We start from the raw sequence: 23,994 nt of genomic DNA, 5'->3' as shown, positions 1-23,994 counted from the left end.
CTGGCGCTCCCTCGTCCCCTCTCTGGCACTCCCTCTTCCCCTCTCTGGCGCTCCCTCTTCCCCTCTCTGGCGCTCCCGCTTCTCCTCTCTGGCGCTCCCGCTTCTCCTCTCTGGCGCTCCCTCTTCCCCTCTCTGGCGCTCCCTCTTCTCCTCTCTGGCGCTCCCTCTTCTCCTCTCTGGCGCTCCCTCTTCCCCTCTCTGGCGCTCCCGCTTCCCCTCACTGGCGCTCCCTCTTCTCCTCTCTGGCGCTCCCGCTTCTCCTCTCTGGCGCTCCCTCTTCTCCTCTCTGGCGCTCCCTCTTCTCCTCTCTGGCGCTCCCTCTTCTCCTCTCTGGCGCTCCCTCTTCTCCTCTCTGGCGCTCCCGCTTCCCCTCTCTGGCGCTCCCGCTTCCGCTCTCTGGCGCTCCCTCTTCTCCTCTCTGGCGCTCCCGCTTCCCCTCTCTGGCGCTCCCTCTTCCCCTCTCTGGCGCTCCCTCTTCTCCTCTCTGGCGCTCCCTCTTCTCCTCTCTGGCGCTCCCTCTTCTCCTCTCTGGCGCTCCCTCTTCCCCTCTCTGGCGCTCCCTCTTCCCCTCTCTGGCACTCCCTCTTCTCCTCTCTGGCGCTCCCTCTTCTCCTCTCTGGCGCTCCCTCTTCTCCTCTCTGGCGCTCCCTCTTCCCCTCTCTGGCGCTCCCTCTTCTCCTCTCTGGCGCTCCCTCTTCTCCTCTCTGGCGCTCCCTCTTCTCCTCTCTGGCGCTCCCTCTTCTCCTCTCTGGCGCTCCCTCTTCCCCTCTCTGGCGCTCCCTCTTCTCCTCTCTGGCACTCCCTCTTCCCCTCTCTGGCGCTCAAAACCTGTCATCAAGGCAAAGGGTGGCTACTTTGAAGAATCTCAAGTATAAAATACATTTTGATTTGTTTAGCACTTTTTTGGTCGCTACATGATTCCATATGTGTTCTCATATTTTTTATGTCTTCACTATTATTCCTCAATGTAGAAAAAATCAAAAGAAAACCCTTGAATGAGTAGGTGGGTCCAAACTTTTGACAGGTAATGTATGTCTTTGTATAGAGCACTCCCTCTCCTGATACCCCCTCACCCCCAAAGGCAAATCCCCTCTGCAACTTCTCCTGTCTGTCCATGTTGCATGACAGGGTGATGAACATGACACACAGGAAGTCGGACGTGAAGGTCAGATTTGAGGGGTTATAAGGGGGCGGTGCCCCACGTTAGCCCAGAAAATGGGAACCAATCCTGAGTTAGCGAGAGTCAGACAAAATACGCACCACTGAAGGCACTTCTTAAACAACAGTGCTTCTGTTCTATGGAATTCAAAGTTCAGAGAGATTAAACCAGGGCCTTCCACGCAGAAGAAAGAATTGACATTCTGTGTTTCTCTTTCTTTTCTTCCCCGTCACACAATATGCAGCTTGGACTATCTGCAAAGGGACGGCTGGGGGCTGATGCGGAAATGGGGAGCCAATGGCCTCCCAACACCAGAAAATAGCTTGCTTTTAAGGACAGTGAAGACAGCAAGAGATAATAAAAAATAATAAAAAAATAAAAAACACAACAAAAGTAACCAACCCCATAATCTACCAAAAAACCTGGAGAGCATAAATTTCAGTCTTAGACAGCCTTGGAGCAGGAGAGGGCTCAGTATAGTACAGTACAGTAGGACCCAAAGCTGCCTTGCTGCACAGTCCACTATGGCGGTTGCTTAATTGATTGGTCAGTTGCTAGGTCAGTTCAGTTGGTTGGTGTGTGTGGTGTGTATTAAAGTTGGAGATTTGAGGAACCCCCCCAAGGTTGTAGAGACATAGAGAGCATGGCAGACCAGCTGAGTAGGGTGGATAGGGGAAGTTAATCTTTGACCGGGCCCCGTGGCCCTAGTCATCTTCCCCTCCCCCATACATATCGGCCAGCTTCTTAAAGCGGGGGCCCCAGTCGTTGAGGTAGTCGTAGTCTTGGTCCCCTGTACTGGAGGAGTTGAGGGAGCTGACGGATCCGGCCGTGGAGCCACTGCCCTCGTAGTCAAACACCAGGAGGGAGTCATATGGAGGGGCTGTGGGGTCGTTGTCTGCCGCCCGCAAGCCCTGGAGGGAGATAGAGAGAGGAGAGAGTTAACAGTAAACAGGCTGACCTGTAGGGAGGGAGGGGGGTTAAAGTGGAACTGACAGAATTTTAGCAATATTAAAATCTGTTCATATACACCCCTAGGAAGAATATGACATTTTTTTAAAAACATTTTCTGACAAGCGAGCACTTAGGTATGGTCATTTTCATATTTTCATAAATGATTCGAATGTTTGGGAAGTACATATACTAAGACATTTGTGAAAATTCTATAGCAATATAGAGTGGGAGAGCGGCCGTGCGTTTGGACGATTAATAGACACTGCAGTAAATAAAACAGAAAAAAACCTGTCTCGTCCAACACAGGAGTCTACCAGTGTGCTATAGCCAATCAGAGCTACAGTAGCCCTTTATGTAAACAAGTCATTTGCCACATGGGCCTGCCATCATTCACTTTGAACAGGACTGTGTGTTTACAGACAGTTGCAACAGTGCAACTTTAAATCGTTAGAACGCATTTGCCAAAAGCTACAAAAATACACCTGAATGGATTTCTGCAAATGAGAGAGAACACCTCACTCTGACCATTTTACTCGCTGTAGCAGAGCTGGTTAGGCTGTTTACATGTTAATAGAGCACAGGCTGAGGAAGCATCACAGCAAAGGCCAACAGGATTAGCAAGGTTAGTGTATAGTACTACAGAGAGACAGAGGAGGGTAGGCTTTCAGTAAGATAACATACACAGGCTAAGGAAACACCATAGAGGAGATGGGAAATGTTGGCATACAGGCAATATATTGGGAGTGACAGAGTGATGTCATTGGCAGGGATGTAGAATCCCCAAGGAGGAGGATACAGTGGGCAGCAGAGCCACCATGTGTTTGTGTTTTGCCAGACTGCTGGAGCGAGATTAGTGTGTGTGTGTGTGTGTGTGTGTGTGTGCGTGTGTGTGTGCGTCTGTGTGTGTGTGTGTGTGTGTGTGTGTAGGCAGAATGGATCAAAGCTGAACAGCTGCCAATACTTCTCAAGTGTGAACATGCTGTCACGGCGCCTGTCAGTCAAAGCTTTCTTGCACGAGTGTGTTTAAATTGGGGTTATGTACACACGCATGTGTGCGTACATGTATGTGTGTGTGTGTTTGAGTGTGTGATAACAGCTGTCAGGTAATCTCCATCTCCACTGTTGCCAGAGCTCAGAGGATTGAAGCCTGTAAACAAACAGCACACAGAAAATGCCTACATTTATGCAATATCATCCTCAGATCTCACACATTTACCTGAAACAAAAGGTGCATCAAATGTTTCTTAGAAATAAGGAGGTACACAGTAAATGCACCTCCACATCTTTACAGATGTCTTCATTTTTTATTTCAATGTATTTTGTAGTTGTGTATTGTAGGTTAGTCATTGTGCCTTGTATGTGGAATTGTGTCTGTGTTTGTGTCAGATCCCAAGTAGAAAAGTGCTGACGGACTAAACCGTATCTTGATAAAGAAATAAACAAAACAATACTATGACCCCTGGTTGCCCCCCTCACCTCGTTGATGAAGTCCCCAATATCCCCAGGGTGGGGGATGGCAGGTCGGATGGGATACTGGGACTCAGGGATGATGGGGCGCTCGTCCACCCTCCGTACCCCCAGGGGCTTACTGATGATGTGCTCCAGAGAGTCAGGCTGCTGCAGCTGGCTTAGGTCATAGTCCTGCACAGAGACACACACAGACAGATGATACAGTCAACCTCAAGACATAACTAACTTGCACTCGGTGTTTGTGGGTGTATGTGCAATATATATGCGTATTCAGATCACTCAACTTTTTACACATTTTGCTACGTTACAGCCTTATTCTAAAATGTATTAAATTAAACCAAATCAGTAATCAGTAATATACACACAAAACCACATAATGACAAAGCAAAAACAAGATTTGAGAAATGTTTTCACATGTATAAAAATACAAAATAAAATACAACTTATTTATATAAGTATTCAGACCCTTTGCTGTGGGACTCGAAATTGAGCTCAGGTGCATCCTGTTACCATTGATCATCCTTGAGATGTTTCTACAACTTGATTGGAGTCTACCAGTGATAAATTCAATTGATTAAAAATGATTTGGAAAGGCACACACCTGTCTATATAAAGGTCGCACAGTTTACAGTGCATGTTAGAGCAAAAACCAAGCCTTGGTCAGGGAAGTGACCAAAAACCCGATGGTCACTGACAGAGCTCTAGAGTTCCTCTGTGAAGATGGGAGAATCTTTCAGAAGGACAACCATCTCTGCAGCACTCCACCAATCAGGCCTTTATGGTGGAGTTGCCAGACAGAAGCCACTACTTGGTAAAAGGCACATGACAGCCTGCTTGGAGTTTGCCAAAAGGAACCTAAAGGACTCAGACCATGAGAAACAAGATTCTCTGGTCTGATGAAACCAAGGTTCAACACTTAGGCCTGAATGCCTAGCGTCATGTCTGGAGGAAACCTGGCACCACTGCTAACGTGAAGCATGGTGGTGGCAGCATTATACTGTGGGGGTGTTTTTCAACGGCAGCGACTGGGAGACCAGGTAAAGATGAGAGAGATCAGAGAGTACAGAGAGATACTTGATGAAAACCTGCTCCAGTATGCTCATGATCTCAGACTGGGGAGAATGTTCACCTTCCAACAGTGGATATGTATCCAAATCCGGCTTTAAACTTCTTCACAACAGTATCTCGGACCTGCCTGGTGTGTTCCTTGTTCTTCGCGATGCTCTCTGCGCTTTTAACGGACCTCTGAGACTATCACAGTGCAGGTGCATTTATACGGAGACTTGATTACACACAGGTGGATTGTATTTATCATCATTAGTCATTTAGGTCAACATTGGATCATTCAGAGATCCTCACTGAACTTCTGGAGAGAGTTTGCTGCACTGAAAGTAAAGGGGCTGAATAATTTTGCACGCCCAATTTTTCAGTTTTTGATTTGTTAAAAAAGTTTGAAATATCCAATAAATGTCGTTCCACTTCATGATTGTGTCCCACTTGTTGTTGATTCTTCACAAAAAAATACAGTTTTATATCTTTATGTTTGAAGCCTGAAATGTGGCAAAAGGTTGCAAAGTTCAAGGCGGCCGAATACTTTCGCATGGCACTGTATATGTTTACAAGTCTGTATCTGTGTGTGTGTCTCTCAGTGTGTGTCTCTCTGTATATGTTAGTCTCTCAGTGTGTGTGTGTGCATGTGTACCTGGTCCTCCTCTCCCCCTCCTTCCTCGTCGTATTTCAGAATGTTATCTCTGACATCGTCCTCTGGGTCGATCAGCAGCTGTTTGGTCTGCCTCTCCTTCTCTCTACGCTTCATCCACACCACAAACACTAGCACCATACCTGGAACACACACACACGACACCTCTAACAACACAATAATACTGCAAAACACACAATGAACACACATTAAAGAATACCCTTCAACTGTAAAACAACCTTTATTTACACACTTATACTACAAAACACTTAAACCACATGATTGGCCTACGGCAAAATACACAGCCAACACATCTTTAACAACACACTTAAAGGCCGACTGCAAAACACTCATCCACACAAAAAGCTCTACACATTTGTAGAGCATAGGACTGTACCACTATACACAAGAGTGAAACCCACGATGTAAATGTGATCCATGAGCACACACCACAAAACAAACCACCAGCAGCACCTTAGCAAGACAACTCCACATTAAAACCACTGTCTGACAGAACCCAATAATAAAACCCATGGGGTCACACACTCAGAGAGAACACATTCTGGTGGCCAGCTAGGCATTCATCTAAAATACAACCTGTATGCTATTGTGTTTACTGCATGGTAAATGTTTGATTTTAAGGCCCAAACGAGAGAACAGCAAATCATTACCCTCTTCAGAAAGGTTGTTTAATATACCATGTGATCATAAGGAGGGATCTGATGTATTGTGTGTAGGGAAGAGGTAGTGGTAGCTGCAGGTAGAGATCTTCATAGGTCCAAAAAGTTGGACCCATTCTGAAATGAACCTGGGGATTTCCCAAACGGACCAATATGCAAAATCTTAAAAAATATATTTTTTTATTCAACTAGGCAAGTCAGTTAAGAACAAATTCTTATTTACAATGAGGGCCTACCCCGGCCAAACCCGGATGACACTGGGCCAATTGTGTGCCGCCCTATGGGACTCCCAATCACAGCCGGATGTGATGCAGCCTGGATTCAAATCAGAGACTTGCACTGAGATATAGTGCCTTAGACCACACTCGGGAGACCTGTTCCGAACTGACTGGAGGACAACTAGTATAAACCGTATAAACCTGGTCAGATCCAGACCCTGTCCGGTCTGATCCGAGGGAAGCAGCAGAAAAGTAATTATTTAAGCTACTTTATTATCTGGAAGTGATCAAGTGCGAGAGGAGGGAGAAAGAGGTGCAGCTCTAGCAGGCGGGGGAGGGGCTGTACTGTGAGTGAGTGACACAGGGAGCCGGAAGGAGGGAGGGAGAGACGACTCAAACTATAGTAGACTAATAGCTGCCATAGCTAGGTTATTTATCATAAAATATGATTACATAGTACCTGTCTTGACTGCATCAAACTGGGAGAAGCTAGTTAAGCTAACGTTAGCTAGCTAGGCTAATTGAGGCTGCAGTGCATTCGCTTTTTCATCCTACAGTTACAAATGCAACTCCATTTAGAATATTAATTAGCAACCTACCTGTTGGCTCTTGGTTGTTGTAGCCTATCCTTCTCCTTTTAATTCTGTCATTTTAATTCCATCTTCCATTGATTAAATATCTCCTAATTTTGCCACACACGGAGGCTCTATGACTGTAGCCTAGTACCGCTTTGATGTTTTACGATTGGCCAACAACAAGCTACTCGCGTCACGCTCCACACTCGTGAAAAGCAAGAGCAGCAGCATAGATTACTGCAGCAGTCACATTCTGATCTGTAAGGGGCCTTCCGGACAAGTCATTTAAAATTACATATACCCAAGACAATCATAGCAGATTCGACCCAGACCCGTGACATTCTTTACACTTCTGGATCCGGACCCACTCGGGTCAGTCTCGGCTATTCGGGTACAGGTGGATATGTGAAGACCTCTAGCTACAGGGGGAAGGGGAGAGGAAGGAAGATATGTCTGTTTTAGGGCTGTGAAATTAAACATTTTTTTTTAGAAAGTTAATCAAATAAAATGTTATTGCTCGCATACACTATTTAGCCGATGTTATTGCAGGTGTAGCGAAATGCTTGTGTTCCTAGCTCCAACTGTACAGTAATATCTAACAATTCACAACAATACACACATCTAAAAAGTAAAAATCCTCAGATTTGCTGTGATTTAAGATTAAATTTAAGATTTTTCATACAAAAAACATTACAGGAATATTGACGTCTGGATTTTGTCTAAAGTAACAAAATTAGGTACAGTTGAAGTCGGAAGTTTACATACAATTAGGTTGGAATCATTAAACTCGTTTTTCAACCACTCCACAAATTTCTTGTTAACAAATTATAGTTTTGGCATGTCGGTTAGGACATGTACTTTGTGCATGACAAGGAATTTTTCCAACAATTGTTTACAGACAGATTATTTAACTTATAATTCACTATATCACAATTCCAGTGGGTCAGAAGTTTACATACACTAAGTTGTCTGTGCCTTTAAACAGCTTGGAAAATTCCAGAAAATTATGTCATGACTTTAGAAGCTTCTGATAGGCAAATTGACATCATTTGAGTCAATTGGAGGTGTACCTGTGGATGTATTTTAAGGCCTACCTTCAAACTCAGTGCCTCTTTGCTTGACATCATGGGAAAATGAAAAAGAATCAGCCAAGACCTCAGAAAAAAAATTGTAGACCTCCACAAGTCTGGTTCATCCTTGGGAGCAATTTCCAAATGCCTGAAGGTACCACGTTCATCTGTACAAACAATAGTACGCAAGTATGGACACCATGGGACCACGCAGCCGTCATACCGCTCAGGAAGGAGATGCATTCTGTCTCCTAGAGATGAATGTACTGTACTTTGGTGCGAAAATTGCAAATCAATCCCAGAACAACAGCAAAATACCTTGTGAAGATGCTGGAGAAACCGGTACAAAAGTATCTATATCCACAGTAAAACGAGTCCTATATCGACATAACCTGAAAGGCTGCTCAGCAAGGAAGAAGCCACTGCTCTAAAACCGCCATAAAAAAGCCAGACTACGGTTTGCAACTGCACATGTGGATAAAGATTGTACTTTTTGGAGAAATGTCCAAAAATAGAACTGCTTGGCCATAATGACCATTGTTATGTTTGGAGGAAAAAGGGGGATGCTTGCAAGCTGATGAACACCATCCCAACCGTGAAGCACGGGGGTGGCAGTGTAACAGTTGTTAAAGTACTATGGGAATTTCACCAGGTTCATATATTAATATGTTGTGTTGATTTGTTATGTATGCCTGCATCCTGGGAGAAGGGGAGTGTGTACTTACGTTTTGCCCGGCGTGCTCGTGCTCAAATCATTTTGATGCACTGAGAGAGGTAGGCACGCTTTTTCTGTCTTCAGAAAAGTTGGATTATTTTAAGTACAAAGTCATACACACAGTGTTTTGTTCATGAATAATGATGTGTATTTAGAGGTTACTCATAAGTGGATGGTAGTGTTAAGATGTAATTGTACTTTTTAGGATGACATCAACATTCTGAATTCAACATGTGGTTAATAGCTAGCTAAGGTATTAGCAGGCTATCGTATGTGTGAACGAAGGCTAGCTCCTCGAATGATCCCAGTCCCTCCTATTGTGCATCTGTTGTAGAAAGAGGCGACGATTCTCAGAACATATGTGCTCTACAAATGTTTTATTTCCTTTTGGATGCAGATGCAGGATGCAGAGAGTGAGTTCTGCTTAATTAAAACTACCTGATCTCCAAAGTCCACGTCTATAGTCTCAATCAACCACACACAACGCAGAGTTACAGCGGTGCAGTATAGCACCGGTTACAGCAGCATCATGTTGTGGGGGTGCTTTGCTGCAGGAGGGACTGGTGCAAATAGATGGCATCATAAGGAGGGAAATTGTGGATTTATTGAAGCAACATCTCAAGAGATCAGCCAGGAAGTTAAAGCTTGGTCGCAAATGGGTCTTCCAAATGGACAATAACTCCAAGCATACTTCCAAAGTTGTGGCAAAAGGGCTTAAGGACAACAAAGTCAAGGTATTGGAGTGGCCATCACAAAGCCCTGACCTCAATCCCATAGAACATTTGTGGGCAGAACTGAAAAAGTGTGTGCGAGCAAGGAGGCCTACAAACCTGACTCAGTTACATCAGCTCTGTCAGGAGGAATGGGCCAAATTTCACCCAACTTATTGTGGGAAGCTTGTGGTAGGCTACCTGAAACATTTGACCCAAGTTAAACCATTTAAAGGAAATGCTACCAAATACTAATTGAGTGTATGTAAACTTCTAACCCACTGGGAATGTGATGAAATAAATAAAAGCTGAAATAAATAATTCTCTCTACTATTATTCTAACATTTCACATTCTTAAAATAAAGTGGTGATCGTAACTGATCTAAGACAGGGAATTTTTACTAGGATTAAATGTCAGGAATTGTGAAAAACTGAGTTTAAATGTATTTGGCTAAGGTGTATGTAAACTTCCAACTTCAACTGTACTTTGAGAAAGCACACTTTCTTTAACCTGAATGTCAACTTGTTTTATATTGCATTGTTGTTTTTAGCTGTATAGATTATGTATTTGGGATGTTTTAAGCGTATTTTCAACACTTTCAGTAAATGCGATCAATTACAATAGAAAAAAATGTCTACACTCAAATTAAAACTGAACTTGAGTAAACTAATTAACTCTGACAGACGATGTCCAGTCAGTATACTCACTGAGCAGTATGATGATACAGATGAGTATGGCTATGATGGCTCCAGTCCCCAGTCCAGCAGCAGCCACAGCCCCGACCAGGGTGCAGTCTCCGTTCTCATCACACGGACACACCTTGACCTTTATAATGGACCTGTTGGAGAGAGGAGGGTTCCCCGAGTCGCTCACAATCACAGGCACCTCATACACCCCAGGCTTCAGATACTGGATCCGCAAACTCAACCGGGCATAGTCACCTGGGAAGGGGAGGGGAGAGACACATACTGTTAATACCCAATATCAAAACACTCAAACACTTTTTTTTAGGCACGGCCTCTAACCCTTCTTAGGCACTGCCTCTTCTACCCCCCAATCTACATCTGGTGGTCCCCTCACCGTTGAGACGTGACACAGTCCAGTTACGTCGTATGCTGGCGGGGAAGGTGGGCAGCTCGAATACAAAGGGTCCTACGTTGGGGTCCGTGTCTGAGTCTGCAGCCGTGATGTTGATGCCGGCGTTGCGGTTGATGCGTTCACAGATCTGAGACTCGCGGGGCAGCAGAGATGGAGCATTGTCATTCACATCTATCAGATAGATCTGGAGGGTTCCTGTACCGCTGGCCATGGGAGAGCCTGGGAGGAGGACAGGAGAGGGGGAGAGTGGAGGAGAAGAAGAGGAGGGAAGAGAGAGAGTGGAAGAAGAGGCAGGAGAGTGGAAGAGGAGAGGGGGAGATGAGGTAAGGGAAGAGGCTATTGTTACTGTTGTTATTGTTAAGCAAACATTTACGGCCATGCATGTCTCACACACATACACACACACACATGGCCACACAGCCACACACTGATCAGAACTCTCACTGCCCTTTCCAATTAGAGTTCAGAGAGACAGTGTAGGAAGATAGACAGAACTAGAGAAAAGGAGAGTGGAAGTGGAGATGAAGAAGATGTCATGGATGAGAGGGAAAGAAAGCCAGAAAGAGAGAGATGTATATATACAGAGAGATAAGAGTGTATCTCCTGTAATGAGAGAGAGAGAGAGAGAGAGAGAGAGAGAGCTTCCTGGACAAAATGTTTCACTGTAATAGTGAAGGTGTAAACTTGGCAGTATATTTCACCTCTCAGCTTCCCTAACAAATCTAAGCAGACAAGCTAAGAAAATGAACAACAAAAGATAATTACTTGAAGAATGCAAAAACCTAAGAAAGAGATTGAGAAACCTATCCAAACAAAAACAGAAAACCTGAGCCGAAGCCTTCACCATGCTGAATCACTAAAACAATACAGAAATGCACAATGGAAATAGAAGGAACAGTACGTCAGAAATCAGCTCAATGTAATTGAAGAATCCATCAAATCTAACCTCTTCTGGGAAAATTTGATCACACCAAACAAACAACATGAAGACTTACAGTATCTATCCAAAACAGAAATGTATGGATAAACCACTTCTCCAATTGTTTTGGCTCCATAATAAAGAACAAAACAGCAAAAACATATACATGATCAAATACAAATCTTAGAATCAACTATTAAAGGTCCTACAGCAACACCTAGATCTTCTGCACAGATTCTGTCACACCTGGGCCCTGACAGTAAATCTCAGTAAGACAAAAATAATGGTGTTCCAAAAAAGGTCCAGTTGCCAGGACCACAAATACAAATTCCATCTAGACACCATTGTCCTAGAGCACACAAAAAACTATATGTACCTTGGCCTAAACATCATAGCCACAGGTAACTTCCACAAAGATGTGAAAGAGCTGAGAGACAAGGCAAGAAGGGCCTTCTATGCCATCAAAAGGAACATAGAATTTTACATACCAATCAGGATCTGGCAAAAATACTTGAATCAGTTATAGAACACATTGCCCTTTATGGTTGTGAGGTCTGGGGTCTGTTCACCAACCAATAATTCACAAAATGGGACAAACACCAAATTGAGACTGTTTACAAGGTAAAACACCAAATAATGCATGCAGAGCAGAATTAGGCCGATACCCACTAATAAACCAAATCCAGAAAAGAGCTGTTAAATTCTACAACTACCCAAAATGAAGCCATTCCCAAACTTTCCATAACAAAGCCATCACCTACAGAGAGATGAACCTGGAGAAGAGTCCCCTAAGCAAGCTGGTCCTGGGGCTCTGTTCACAAACACAAACAGAGCCCCAGGACAGCAACACAATTAGACCCAACCAAATCGTGAGAAAACAAAAAGATCATTACTTGACACATTGGAAAGAGTTAACAAGAAACAGAGCAAACTAGAATGCTATGTCCTTAAACAGAGAGTGCACAGTGGCAAAATACCTGACCACTGTGACTGACCCAAAATGAAGGAAAGCTTTGACTATATACAGAATCAGTGAGCATAGCCTTGCTATTGAGAGGCGCTGCCGTAGGCAGACATGGCTTTCAAAAGAAGACAGGCACACTGCCACTTCCTAACCATGTGCACACTGCCACTTCCTAACCTCCTGCCAAATGTATGACCATATTAGAGACACATATTTCCCTCAGATTACACAGACCCACAAAGAATTTGAAAACAACTCCCACATCTACTGGGTGAAATACCACAGTGTGCCATCACAGCAGCAATATTTGGGACCTGTTGCGACACGAAAAGGGCAACCAGTGAAGAACAAACACCATTGTAAATACAACCCATATACACAACCCACATTTATGTTGAACTATTTTCCCTTTTGTACTATTTGCACAACTATTTTATCTATTTCACTTGCTTTGGAAATATAAACATGTGTTTCCCATGCCAATAAAGCCCTTTGAATTGAAAGAGCGAGCGAGCGAGAGAGTGAGCGAGAGAGAGAGAGAGAGAGAGAGAGAGAGAGAGAGCTGCTGACATTTGGCTGTGACATTTGGCTGTTCAACCTCCCCTTATTTCATACAGCCAAATCCCTCTCATCACAACCCATCTCCCTACATACACAGCTCACACACTCACCAGAGACAATAACAATTAATATAACACAATAAAACAGTCCGTGGATATTTTCTCTGAGGTGTGTGTGTGTGTGTGTGTGTGTGTGTGTGTGTGTGTGTGTGCGTGCGTGTGTGTGTGTGTGTGTGTGTGTGTGTGTGTGTGTGTGTGTGTGTGTGTGTGTGTGTGTGTGTGTGTGTGTGTGTGTGTGTGTTTGTGTGTGTGTAAATGTATACATACACAATATGAAGGCCATTTTTAATGATTGAGTGGACAGATGGAACATATAATTCAGGGAAAGAAGGAAGAGAGAAAAGGCCTTCAGCAATCAGAGAGACAGGACAAGAAAGACAGAACGACAAAGTACAGCAAGAGGAAAGAGAACAAGTCAAAATGTGTAATACAGAGGAAGAGATAGAGTATACTAGAGAAAAAGAGAGTAATGTGTGTGTCAAATATAAAGAAAGTTAGAGACTGTCTGTCTCAGACTAAATGAGAGAGAGAGACTGTGTGCAGCAGTACTATCAGCTCAATGCTGTTTATTGAGAGTTTTTGTCAGGGGGGTGGTGACCCTTGCTGAATCCAATTAGGAGTAATTTCCCTGCTACGCCCCGCTGGCTCAGCCAATGGTTAGTGGGGAAGTGTCCCAGAACCAAGCCCGGGACAGAGATAAGAGCTCTGTCATTTACCAAAGATTTATGTAAAGCTCACAGATCTGGCAATTAAACTTGGCAACGGTGCAAGACATTTGACAAAGATGGAGAAGGAGGGGGGGAGTGAGATAAAGAGTACTACAGAGGAGCGGGAGAGAGAAAGAGAGAGGAGGGAGAGGGGTACCAGAGGAAGATAAACTTATTACTCTTCTGTTAAGGCTAACTGGGAGTAGGCCACGGAAACCCCTAAAGTGGAGAATAAAAGTAAAAATGTGGGTTATAAAATGGAATATTAAGGATATCCTGCAGTTCTGATCATTTACATCAGTTACCAGTTCATAACCCTTGACCTTATCAGCAACAGCAGGAGGCTGGCTAACTGACAGGCGAAGAAGTCAAACAGGAGGCATGACATTTAACATGTGGGGATTATCATCTCAATGTTGGCTCTTGTTCAGTACTAGTCTCCAATACTATGATGACCATATTCACCACCAGCAGAGGTGTGTAAACCGGGTAGCTACCATACAGTATGTTCTCTGTAGTCTGCATGGTGACAAAAGGACCATACTGTATGTTCTCCTTTCATCAAGTCTGTGGATACTATGTCCCCTGTCTGGTGGTTTACTGTCCCCTGTCTGGCGGTTTCCTGTCCCATGTCCGGCGGTTCAGTTCCCCTGTCTGGCGGTTCAGTTCCCCTGTCTGGCGGTTTACTGTCCCCTGTCTGGCGGTTTACTGTCCCCTGTCTGGCGGTTTACTGTCCGATGTCTGGTGGTTTACTGTCCCCTGTCTGGCGGTTTACTGTCCCCTGTCTGGTGGTTTACTGTCCCCTGTTTGGGGGTTTACTATCCCCTGTCTGGCGGTTTAGTTCCCCTGTCTGGCGGTTTAGTTCCCCTGTCTGGCGGTTTAGTTCCCTGTCTGGCGGTTTTGTTCCCCTGTCTGGCGGTTTAGTTCCCCTGTCTGGTGGTTTAGTTCCCCTGTCTGGTGGTTTAGTTCCCCTGTCTGGTGGTTTAGTTCCCCTGTCTGGTGGTTTAGTTCCCCTGTCTGGTGGTTTAGTTCCCCTGTCTGGTGGTTTAGTTCCCCTGTCTGGTGGTTTAGTTCTCCTGTCTGGTGGTTTAGTTCTCCTGTCTGGTGGTTTAGTTCTCCTGTCTGGTGGTTTAGTTCCCCTGTCTGGTGGTTTAGTTCCCCTGTCTGGTGGTTTAGTTCCCCTGTCTGGTGGTTTAGTTCTCCTGTCTGGAGGATTAGTTTCCCTGTCTGGTGGTTTAGTTCCCCTGTCTGGTGGTTTAGTTCCCTGTCTGGCGGTTTAGTTCCCCTGTCTGGTGGTTTACTTCTCCTGTCTGGTGGTTTAGTTCCCCTGTCTGGTGGTTTAGTTCTCCTGTCTGGTGGTTTAGTTCCCCTGTCTGGTGGTTTACTGTCCCCTGTCTGGTGGTTTAGTTTCCCTGTCTGGTGGTTTAGTTCCCCTGTCTGGTGGTTTAGTTCCCCTGTCTGGTGGTTTAGTTCTCCTGTCTGGTGGTTTAGTTCCCCTGTCTGGTGGTTTAGTTCCCCTGTCTGGTGGTTTAGTTCCCCTGTCTGGTGGTTTAGTTCTCCTGTCTGGTGGTTTAGTTCTCCTGTCTGGTGGTTTAGTTCTCCTGTCTGGTGGTTTAGTTCCCTTGTCTGGTGGTTTAGTTCTCCTGTCTGGCGGTTTAGTTCGTTAATCCCAGTCATGTATGGGGGACATGTGGAAGCAGCTTGCTGAGGCTGATAGGAGAATTATGGGAGGTTTAACCAGCGAAATAAATAATTATGTTTGTGTAAATTCCTCAAAAGGATTTGTAATACTGTTTTTTTCTTCATGTCGGCTAAAAGATTTCAGGTGTGAAGAAAGGGCTTCTAGCAAGCCTCCCTTATGTTCTTTAAAGAAGAAATAAACAAATCCATAGGCGGGTTAAAACAGATGTTTGTGTAGGTGACAGCCATGATAATATGTTAGCTCTCTCTGACTGTGTTTCTCTCCTAAATACTGTACCCCCCCCCGCTTTATCTTTCTGCCTCCTCTCATCCTCCCTTCTTCCCTCCACCCCCAGCGCTTCCATAATCCCTCTCACTTTATCACTGCAGACATTCCCCCTACACCCACACAGTCTGCAACACATACACACACACACACACACACACACACACACACGCAGCCACAATTTCCCAATAATAGCACCGGTGGCGCACCTAAAACTGTGATCTAAATAATGAGAAGGAAGAGACAGGTGAATACAGAAGTGGAGTGCAGAGACAACACGTCACAAGGAACTTTCATAGGGTCAGAGGGCTTTGAAAAAGTGTGCAAGGAGAGGGACAGAGAAGAAGAAATGGAAAACGAGAAGGGAAAGGAAAGGAGAGAAAAAGAGAAAGTGCGAGCGGAGGCATGGAAATTAAGGGAGCGTGTCAGCCCTAATGGGTTTGCTGTCTAATCCCCCCCTGTGCTGCAGGAAACAACACAGGAAGTACACGTCATGGTCTCTGAAGTTGTCAATCACTGTTAACATGCACACACGCACGCACAAGCAATGTCAATCATGCTTCAAAGCCGTCCCAACTTTAGGTAAACACACCAATGCACTGCATGTCACTGATAAGGCACTTTGGGAGGGGGAAAGCACTCGGTTTGCTTCCGCATGAGAAAAAAAAAAGTGTTTTTGTTAGCTGTGATTGAGTTTGTGCTCGGTTAAGCTTGAGCTTTGACTGGGTGGCAGAACAAACTGGATGTCCCACACTCAATGCCATGGGCAGAGGAGAAAGGAAGAAAGGAGGAAAAGAGAGGAGAGATGGAGCGAGAGAAGAAAGGACAACGGATCGATACAGCATGACTAGCTCTCGGTAACCAAGAGTTTCCGCTCTAACTCAGCTGTAGTCATGCCTCTGCTCAACCCCGTGGGACCACGTTTTTCTTCAGCATATCATCTCTTCTTTCTCTCTGTCATCTCTTTCTGACACACACACACAGTGGACACAGTCTCACCGTTATCGACTGCGAGGAAGGTGGCTTCGTAGATGTTGTTTTTGACGAAGATGGACTCTCTGTCCAGGGTTGCCGTGGTGACGATCTGACCGTTGGTGGTGTTGATGGACAGCCACTCAGCCGGGTCGGCCAGCTTAGAATACCTGGACAGACAGAGGGAGGAAACAAGTTGAAAGAAAGTACACATATTGTACTCACTCTTCATCTGCAAGAAGGAGGAGGAGGAGGGTAGCATGTTAACCCTTTACACTTCGTGGAATTTGGCTTATATGGATTGGGCTAAATTGAAATGTTTCTTACAGAAGAAATATGAAAATGCATAACAATTGTAGCAATTGAAAGGAAACAGTTTGGAGATTATGGGAAGATTATTAGACTAAAAGGTGAGGACACAACAGTTCACCTCACAAGACTGAATCCAATCATTACACTGTTGATTTTATGTAATGGCCAGCCACCACAGGCTAATAGGGATTTTCCCCCTTTACTCTAATCAGACTGAAACTTTATCAGTTGAAAGTATACATAAATAAGATATTATTGTATTACAAATTGTATTTATTTTAACATTTAAATACGTGAATTAGGCAAACCATGCTTTAAATGTGCGCTAATTTGCATATTATGAGAATCTGTTTTTCAACACATTGCTTCAAGGCAGAATGTTTTTTTTTTTTTAATTGTGATAAGACACCCAATGGTCAGACTTTTACAGATCAGTTTATCAAAATATTGTCATTTCATGGAATTATTTAAAAAACACTATTCACATGTATGATGGATGCATATTTTTCTTATATTTACACATACAATGACAAAAGTCTGACTATAAGACCTAAGAACCTGTGTGTGGAATAATGGGAATGTACGTCCTTTGAAGACTGAGAAATGAATTGGCGCACAGGGAACATGTCATTTTGAGAAAATGGCCGATAAAGGTAGGCTAATGCAATTGAAATGTACTTTCCATAAATATGACCATTTATGTCACGTTAATTAAACTCTTATTCATTTATCACTTCTAAACTGACAAATAAAGATCAAATATACCTTTTACAAATACATTAGCACGTTTAATACATTTGTTTCAAGCAATAGAGCATATGCTTTGAATACTGGTCTGTTGGGCAAATATGCAGTTTGTTCAATCTGTCACGTGCAAGGATTTTGTATGGCTGTTGAAATGTGCAGAACATTAATCAGCTATACCTGCTGTTATGTTTGTTCCTTATATAATGACAAACTGGGGTGTAGGTTTAACTACTTTCAATGAACATATACTTCAGCTAGAAAATTCCATGTTTAGCCATGCAAGGCATTCTTTAACCATCCGCCTCCCGCATAGCCTGCTGGGTAACGTAGTCTAAATGTTATTAACAGATAACAACACACCTGCCTCATATGTAAGGCCCACTGAGTTGTTGCTGGGGATGCTTTACTTTCTTGACTGTCATGAGAACTGCGCCTACGTTTGGCAGACTCCATTGAAGCAGCATCAGCTCTCACAACTCCTCTCTAATTGCTCCAGTGTCACCAAAGTGCTTGTAAATGAACACTTTGTTCATCACATTTGTTATAGTAGTGGCTCCCTCATCGACCGTGGGTACTGCCATACTGGCTGCTCCGTCAATGTGCCTTTTGCCCACGAAGACAGTTTTGGGGCATTGCGACCATATTACAGAGTTCAGACATTCATTTGCATTCTGGGTTCCTCCGTGCTACATGCTTTTGAGGACGTTATCATTTGACATCCTATGATATACAGGTACAATTTTATGTGCAACCTCACTACTACAAAATGTATGGCCTCCAAGGTTTTTGTGACAGGGTGGATTTTCACAATTTTCTATGGCTCGCTGGTACCAGCACCAATGCATACACCTATCCCATAGTTGGAAGTGAATCCTCTCTTGTGCCAAGTGCAATCGAAGGATACATTAATGTCTATGATGGAATCCTCATCCTCCTTCAGCAACTGCTATGTCTGGCTCTATATCTGCTCTTCTAATTATCCTGGCAGCTCTCTCTGAATCTCTGCAACTATAGTGGGTTGGAAAAAGTACTTATTATGTCTGTCGACATTACAGACATAACTGCAGGACTAAATATGAGCATATCAGCATGTATTTACTTTACGTAAAGCTAATTTCTCACTAATCACATTAGGCTACAGCCCTTATGACACTGTAGGTCTATGTGACAGTCTCATTGTATAGTTATGTTTTCCTATCACTCTGTTTTATTCACTTTGAATACATTTGCTGGAACAAGGAAATAAATCATATTTATACACAGCAAGTCACCCGTCAATAATGGGCCACTCTCCCTTCTTCTTTACCTGTCATTCTCCTCTCATGTCTCTGATATGAGCTGAGACGCAAGGAAGGAATCCCTAGGACTTTGCTTATTTTCTTTAGAGCTGCATAACCAAGTCCAAGTTCGAGGGCTAGAAGAACCATCCTCACATTTATATCAAATGCCACATCTCCCGTGGAGCACTCCTGCAGCCTAGAGGAAGTGTAAACACTCCTCCTAAATGCATCACGATCACCTTCACAGTCGGCACATTTTATCATGACAGAATTACAGAATCACTGGTTGGTGAAGTCTACGATGATTTTCAGTCCAGTGTTTAGACAATTTGGGCAAATCAAATGATGTAAAAGTGTATTTGAGACATGTGGAATAAAAGCCACTATTGGCTGGCTGCTGTCTGGTTGATCGCTGCAAGTGGTCATATTCATCTCAACTAATTTGCATCTCAAAGCGCTGCTGCGGGCTACTTCATTTTCCTCCTCTATCTGTACTGCCTCGATCGGCGGATCAGGCAAATTGTTTCTTTCATTCACTGCTTTTCTCGCATTGATTAACTGAGATCGCCTGTTTTTATTCACATGCTGTAGGTATAATCTTCGAGAATTTCTCATTTTGTCAACTTTACAATCAACTTTACGTTGATTCTTCGCGGGAGATATTTTCAAACAAGCAAGCGCTTTGTGAGGCATTTTAACCAATCAGGTTGCCGGAAAGGACCTTTAAATTCCAGTAACCAATCAGATGTCAGGAAATTACTAATCTTTCAGAACGAAGCGCTATGTCTGCAATGGATAGAGCCATGTATGGACTAGCTAACGATATGCTCCGGAAAACAAGCTATTGAATGATACATGATTCAAAATAGCGGTGGAAGTTCTACGTGAAACACACTATCAAGAACGACATTTATGGTAGGTGTATTTGACGGAGTTGGGATAAAATGATACAAATAAAGTCTTTATATACATTATTGCCGATTTATTTGTACATTTTATGAAAGTATGGAAGTTATAGTTGTAAAATATCCCAAAATCAGAAAATTGACAGATGGAAGCAAAATAACAATTTTTGTCTGTGGTGCCTGGCCTTAATTTAGCATTTACTCTACTTTTCGCCACATTTGTTTAAAATGAAATCTGAAAATACTCTGGATACATTCCGTAACATGATAAGAATATTCTTGGAAAATGTGGAGTAGGTACAACATAAGACAAAAAATGACAAGAGTTTGAGTGAGACTAACTGGTGTCTCCAAGTGACCATACACCTCTCCAAAGTGTGCATAGTTCCTAAGTAATTTCGATGCACTTTTATGACTCAAAGAAGAGTATAATTATACAATGCTTTATAAGTCTTCAATTAAAAACTTTCACAGTCTCACTGCAGAATTAGACATTTACCCACGTTCTCCAAATGTCAAATTTCAATGTTGCTCCAAATGTCGTATTTCATGGGATGGTAGGGGACGCCATGTGCGACTGACGTGTTTTCCGTTTGCTCCCGTGATATTCTTAAAGTTGATGTGAATTTTGCAGCAGAACCGTATTTATTTTCAAATATTAATTTGGTGATCCCTTTACGTAAAAACCAAGACTACTTTGCTTCCGAATGTCAGCATGTCGACCAAACATAAGGTGAAAAGCATGACTTTGAGAAAACCTGGCCTACAAGACCCGCTCTCATCACCGCCCTCTCCTGAGTGAGGGCCCGGGGACGCACACTTTACCCGGGGGTGCGGCTTGGCCTGGCGGCGCTGAAATGAATATTCTCGAGGCCATCAAACTACTACGCTCTGAGATAGTTGAAATGAAAACACAGGTGGTTGCTACGATTGAGGCCAGAATACAGGAGGTTTCTGATACTTTAAAAGCAGATTTAACCATCCTGCGGAACGAGACTGTGCCAGCAATCACATTACTCAAAACAACAACTGCGTCACACACTACAACAATTGCAGCACTGGAGACCTCCGCTACTAATGTCTCCGACTTAACTACATCTCTGGAGGCTGAAGTTAAACGCCTAGCTGCGGATTTGAAAAAGGTGAAGGAGAGCTGTGTGAGTTTAGAGGGATTCTCTCGCCGCAATAATCTGAGACTTGTATCGGTCCCAGAGTCAGCGGAAATGCATCGCGCCACGGATTTCGTTTCAGGGCTGCTGAAGGATGTTCTTGCCTTAGATGAAGAGCCCCTAATTGATTGAGCCCACCGGTCGCTGCGCCCAAAGCCCTGGGATGGGGAGAGTCCCCGTGACATAATCCTTCGAGTGCACTTTTTTCATGAGAAGATGGAGATCCTCCGACGAGCCCGCAATACCACTCTGAGCTTTCAAGGACAGAGCTTCTCCATCTACCAGGACTACTCCCCCACTGTTTCCAGGCAGCGCGCAGCTTTCGGACAGGCCAAACGAGTACTTCGGGACCATCCAAGTGTGAATTATGGACTGCGATTCCCGGCCCGTTTATGGATTTCTCATGAGGGTAAAGACTACACATTTGAATCTCCGGATGAGGCTATGGCTCACATTCAACGTCACATCAAGAAGTCTTGAACATGCTCACAGTTCAGCAACTGTTGCTTGCGAACTGTGGATAGTAAGTAACCCACCTGTGGTACAATTATGTTTAGATATAACAGGCTAGTCTTGTATAGTTGGCGAAATTATTCAGGCTTATTTGATGTGATCTAATGTTTTGACCATCTAGTGTGCGTGCCTTACAAGCATTCAGTCATTTTAATTGAATTGTATTGAGGTTTTACTTTACTCCTGTGTTTCTAGGCTGTCTCGCTCACCTATTTAGTTTGTTTACACATTGTCTCAGTGACTCAAAATATTTTTGGTTATTTGTTTACTGCATTCGTTTGCATTGACCCAGTAAACAGTACTGGGGGGGCAGGTTGAATTGTTCAGTTCTAATGTTGTCTTTTCTGTCTTTTTAGTTTTTTTTCTGTTTTTTTTTCTGTACTTTTTCCAAACATTTACCACCGTACATTATTACTCTGAGACAAGTTATTCTGGGGGTTTTGGGCGCTCATTGCTTTTCCATTCTATGCTCTAATGACAGGGTTGAATAACGGGAATGCCCAGAGGGGCCGAAATAATGCGATCAAGTACATTTCATGGAACACCAAAGGGGTTAACAACCCGGTGAAGCGTAAGAGGGTGTTGACACACTTAAAGGGTTTGAATGCAAATATTGCATTTCTACAGAGACTCACTTGAGGACTGGTGAGCATTTTAGGATGCGTAAGGACTGGGTTGGTCAAGTGTTCCACTCGAACTTTCATAGTAAATCAAGAGGTGCTGCTATTCTGGTTGATAAAGCTACTCCCTTTGTAGCTTCTGAGGTTATTGCTGATCCTAAGGGACGATACGTCATAGTAACCGGTGAACTGTTTTCTACCCCTCTTGTTTTGGCTAGTGTTTATGCTCCCAATTGGGATGACACAAGTTTAATTTCTTCCTTTCTGTCTGCTATTCCCAATTTAGATTCTCATTTGTTGATTTTAGGGGGGGGGGGGGGGGGGGGGGATTTCAACTGTAAAATGTCCCCAGTTCTTGACAAGTCCTCACAAACAAATACAGGCCCATCTAAATGTGCCCTACTTATTCAATTCTTTCTTCAGAAATATGCTATGTTTGAGGCCTGGCGTTTCCTACATCCTACAGATAGACAGTATTCCTTTTATTCTCATGTTCATCAAACATACTCCCGGATTGATTTCTTCTTTTTGAACAAAAAACTTCTGCCTAACCTTTGGCAGTGTACTTACGAGAGTATTGTTATCTCTGACCATTCACCATTAGTTCTTGAACTAGAGTTTCCCCAGCGACCTCCTATGTGTTATCAATGGCGTGTCAACCCCATTTTACTCTCAGATAAGGAGTTTGTCAATTTCATTTATTCTGAAATCACCTTATTCCTAGAGACTAATTCAACACCAGGTATGTCCTGCTCTACCATATGGGAGTCTCTCAAAGCATACCTACGTGGCCAAATTATTTCTTATACAGCCAACCAAAACAGAGTTCGCTCCCAGCGACTTCGGGACCTGAGCGAGTCCATAGCCACATTGGATGAGAAATATGCTACGGATCCTTCCTCTGATCTGCATAAAGAGCGCCAACTACTCCAATCTGAATTTGATGAGCTTTCTACCAGGCAAGCTGAACAGTTACTCTTGCGAGCTCGATACAAAGTCTATGAACAAGGCGACAAGGCCAGTAAACTCCTTGCGCATCAGATCCGTAAATCTGAGGCCTCACGTTTGATCCCACAAATTAGGATCAATTATCAATTTAAACAATTTTACTCTGCGCTATACATCTCGGAATCCCCTCAAGACCCTTTGCTGATTGACTCCTTCATAAATGGCTTGAATATGCCTTCAATTGATACAGACTCCTATGACTGTCTAGAAGAATAATTTACGCTTGAGGAGATTGCAACAGCAGTGTCCGCAATGAAAAGTGGTAAATCACCGGGTCTGGATGGTTTTCCAACCGAATTTTACAGGACGTTTTCTGGTCTGCTTTGCCCATTCTTGTCTCAACTATTTGCAGAGTGCCTTAATACTTCAAAGCTACCGCCTAGTCTTTATCAGGCTTCAATTTCATTACTACTAAAGAAAAACAAAGACCCCCTGGAATGTGGATCCTATCGCCCAATCTCGCTTTTAAACTGTGATTACAAAATCCTAGCTAAGCTTCAAGCCATCCGTATGGAAGGCTTGCTGCACCAAGTAATACACTCTGACCAGACTGGCTTTGTGAGAAATAGGCATTTATTTTTCAATATTAGGCGCCTTATGAATATACTGTACTCCCCAGCGTCGGAGGACCCGGAGGTGGTGGTCTCACTTGATGCCGAAAAAGCGTTTGACCGCGTTGAGTGGGATTACCTAACAGCTGCCCTTTATAGATTTGGCTTTGGCCCCAAATTCATTGCGTGGATAAAGATTCTTTATTTTTCCCCCATGGCTTCGGTACAGACTAATAACTTGTCCTCTGAGTATTTTCCCTTGCACAGCGGATCCAGACAGGGTTGTCCACTCTCCCCCTTGTTGTTTGCTTTGGCAATCGAGCCTCTCGCCATTGCACTACGCTCTAATGATGCCATTCAAGGTATAATCAGGGCGGGCTGGGAGCAGAAAGTCT

At 43.7% G+C, this 23,994-nt stretch overlaps 1 protein-coding gene across 1 annotated transcript in view; it reads right to left on the bottom strand.

Moving 5' to 3' along the window:
* Positions 1–901: 901 nt before the first annotated feature.
* The window catches only part of LOC110492389 (cadherin-4), a 542,831-nt gene continuing 519,738 nt past the window's right edge, over positions 902–23,994 (bottom strand). Inside the window, exons 12-17 of the mRNA XM_021566660.2 lie at positions 16,522–16,664; positions 10,329–10,565; positions 9,956–10,189; positions 5,283–5,422; positions 3,587–3,751; positions 902–2,070 (exon numbers count right to left, since the gene is read on the bottom strand). Coding sequence (XP_021422335.2) covers positions 1,864–2,070; positions 3,587–3,751; positions 5,283–5,422; positions 9,956–10,189; positions 10,329–10,565; positions 16,522–16,664 — 1,126 coding nt within the window. The 3' untranslated portion in view covers positions 902–1,863. The remainder of the gene's footprint in view (positions 2,071–3,586; positions 3,752–5,282; positions 5,423–9,955; positions 10,190–10,328; positions 10,566–16,521; positions 16,665–23,994) is intronic.

The sequence above is a fragment of the Oncorhynchus mykiss genome, chromosome 16, assembly GCF_013265735.2.
Source record: "Oncorhynchus mykiss isolate Arlee chromosome 16, USDA_OmykA_1.1, whole genome shotgun sequence".
Classification (NCBI taxonomy): domain Eukaryota; kingdom Metazoa; phylum Chordata; class Actinopteri; order Salmoniformes; family Salmonidae; genus Oncorhynchus; species Oncorhynchus mykiss.
This window is presented reverse-complemented; position numbering and strand designations above follow the sequence as displayed.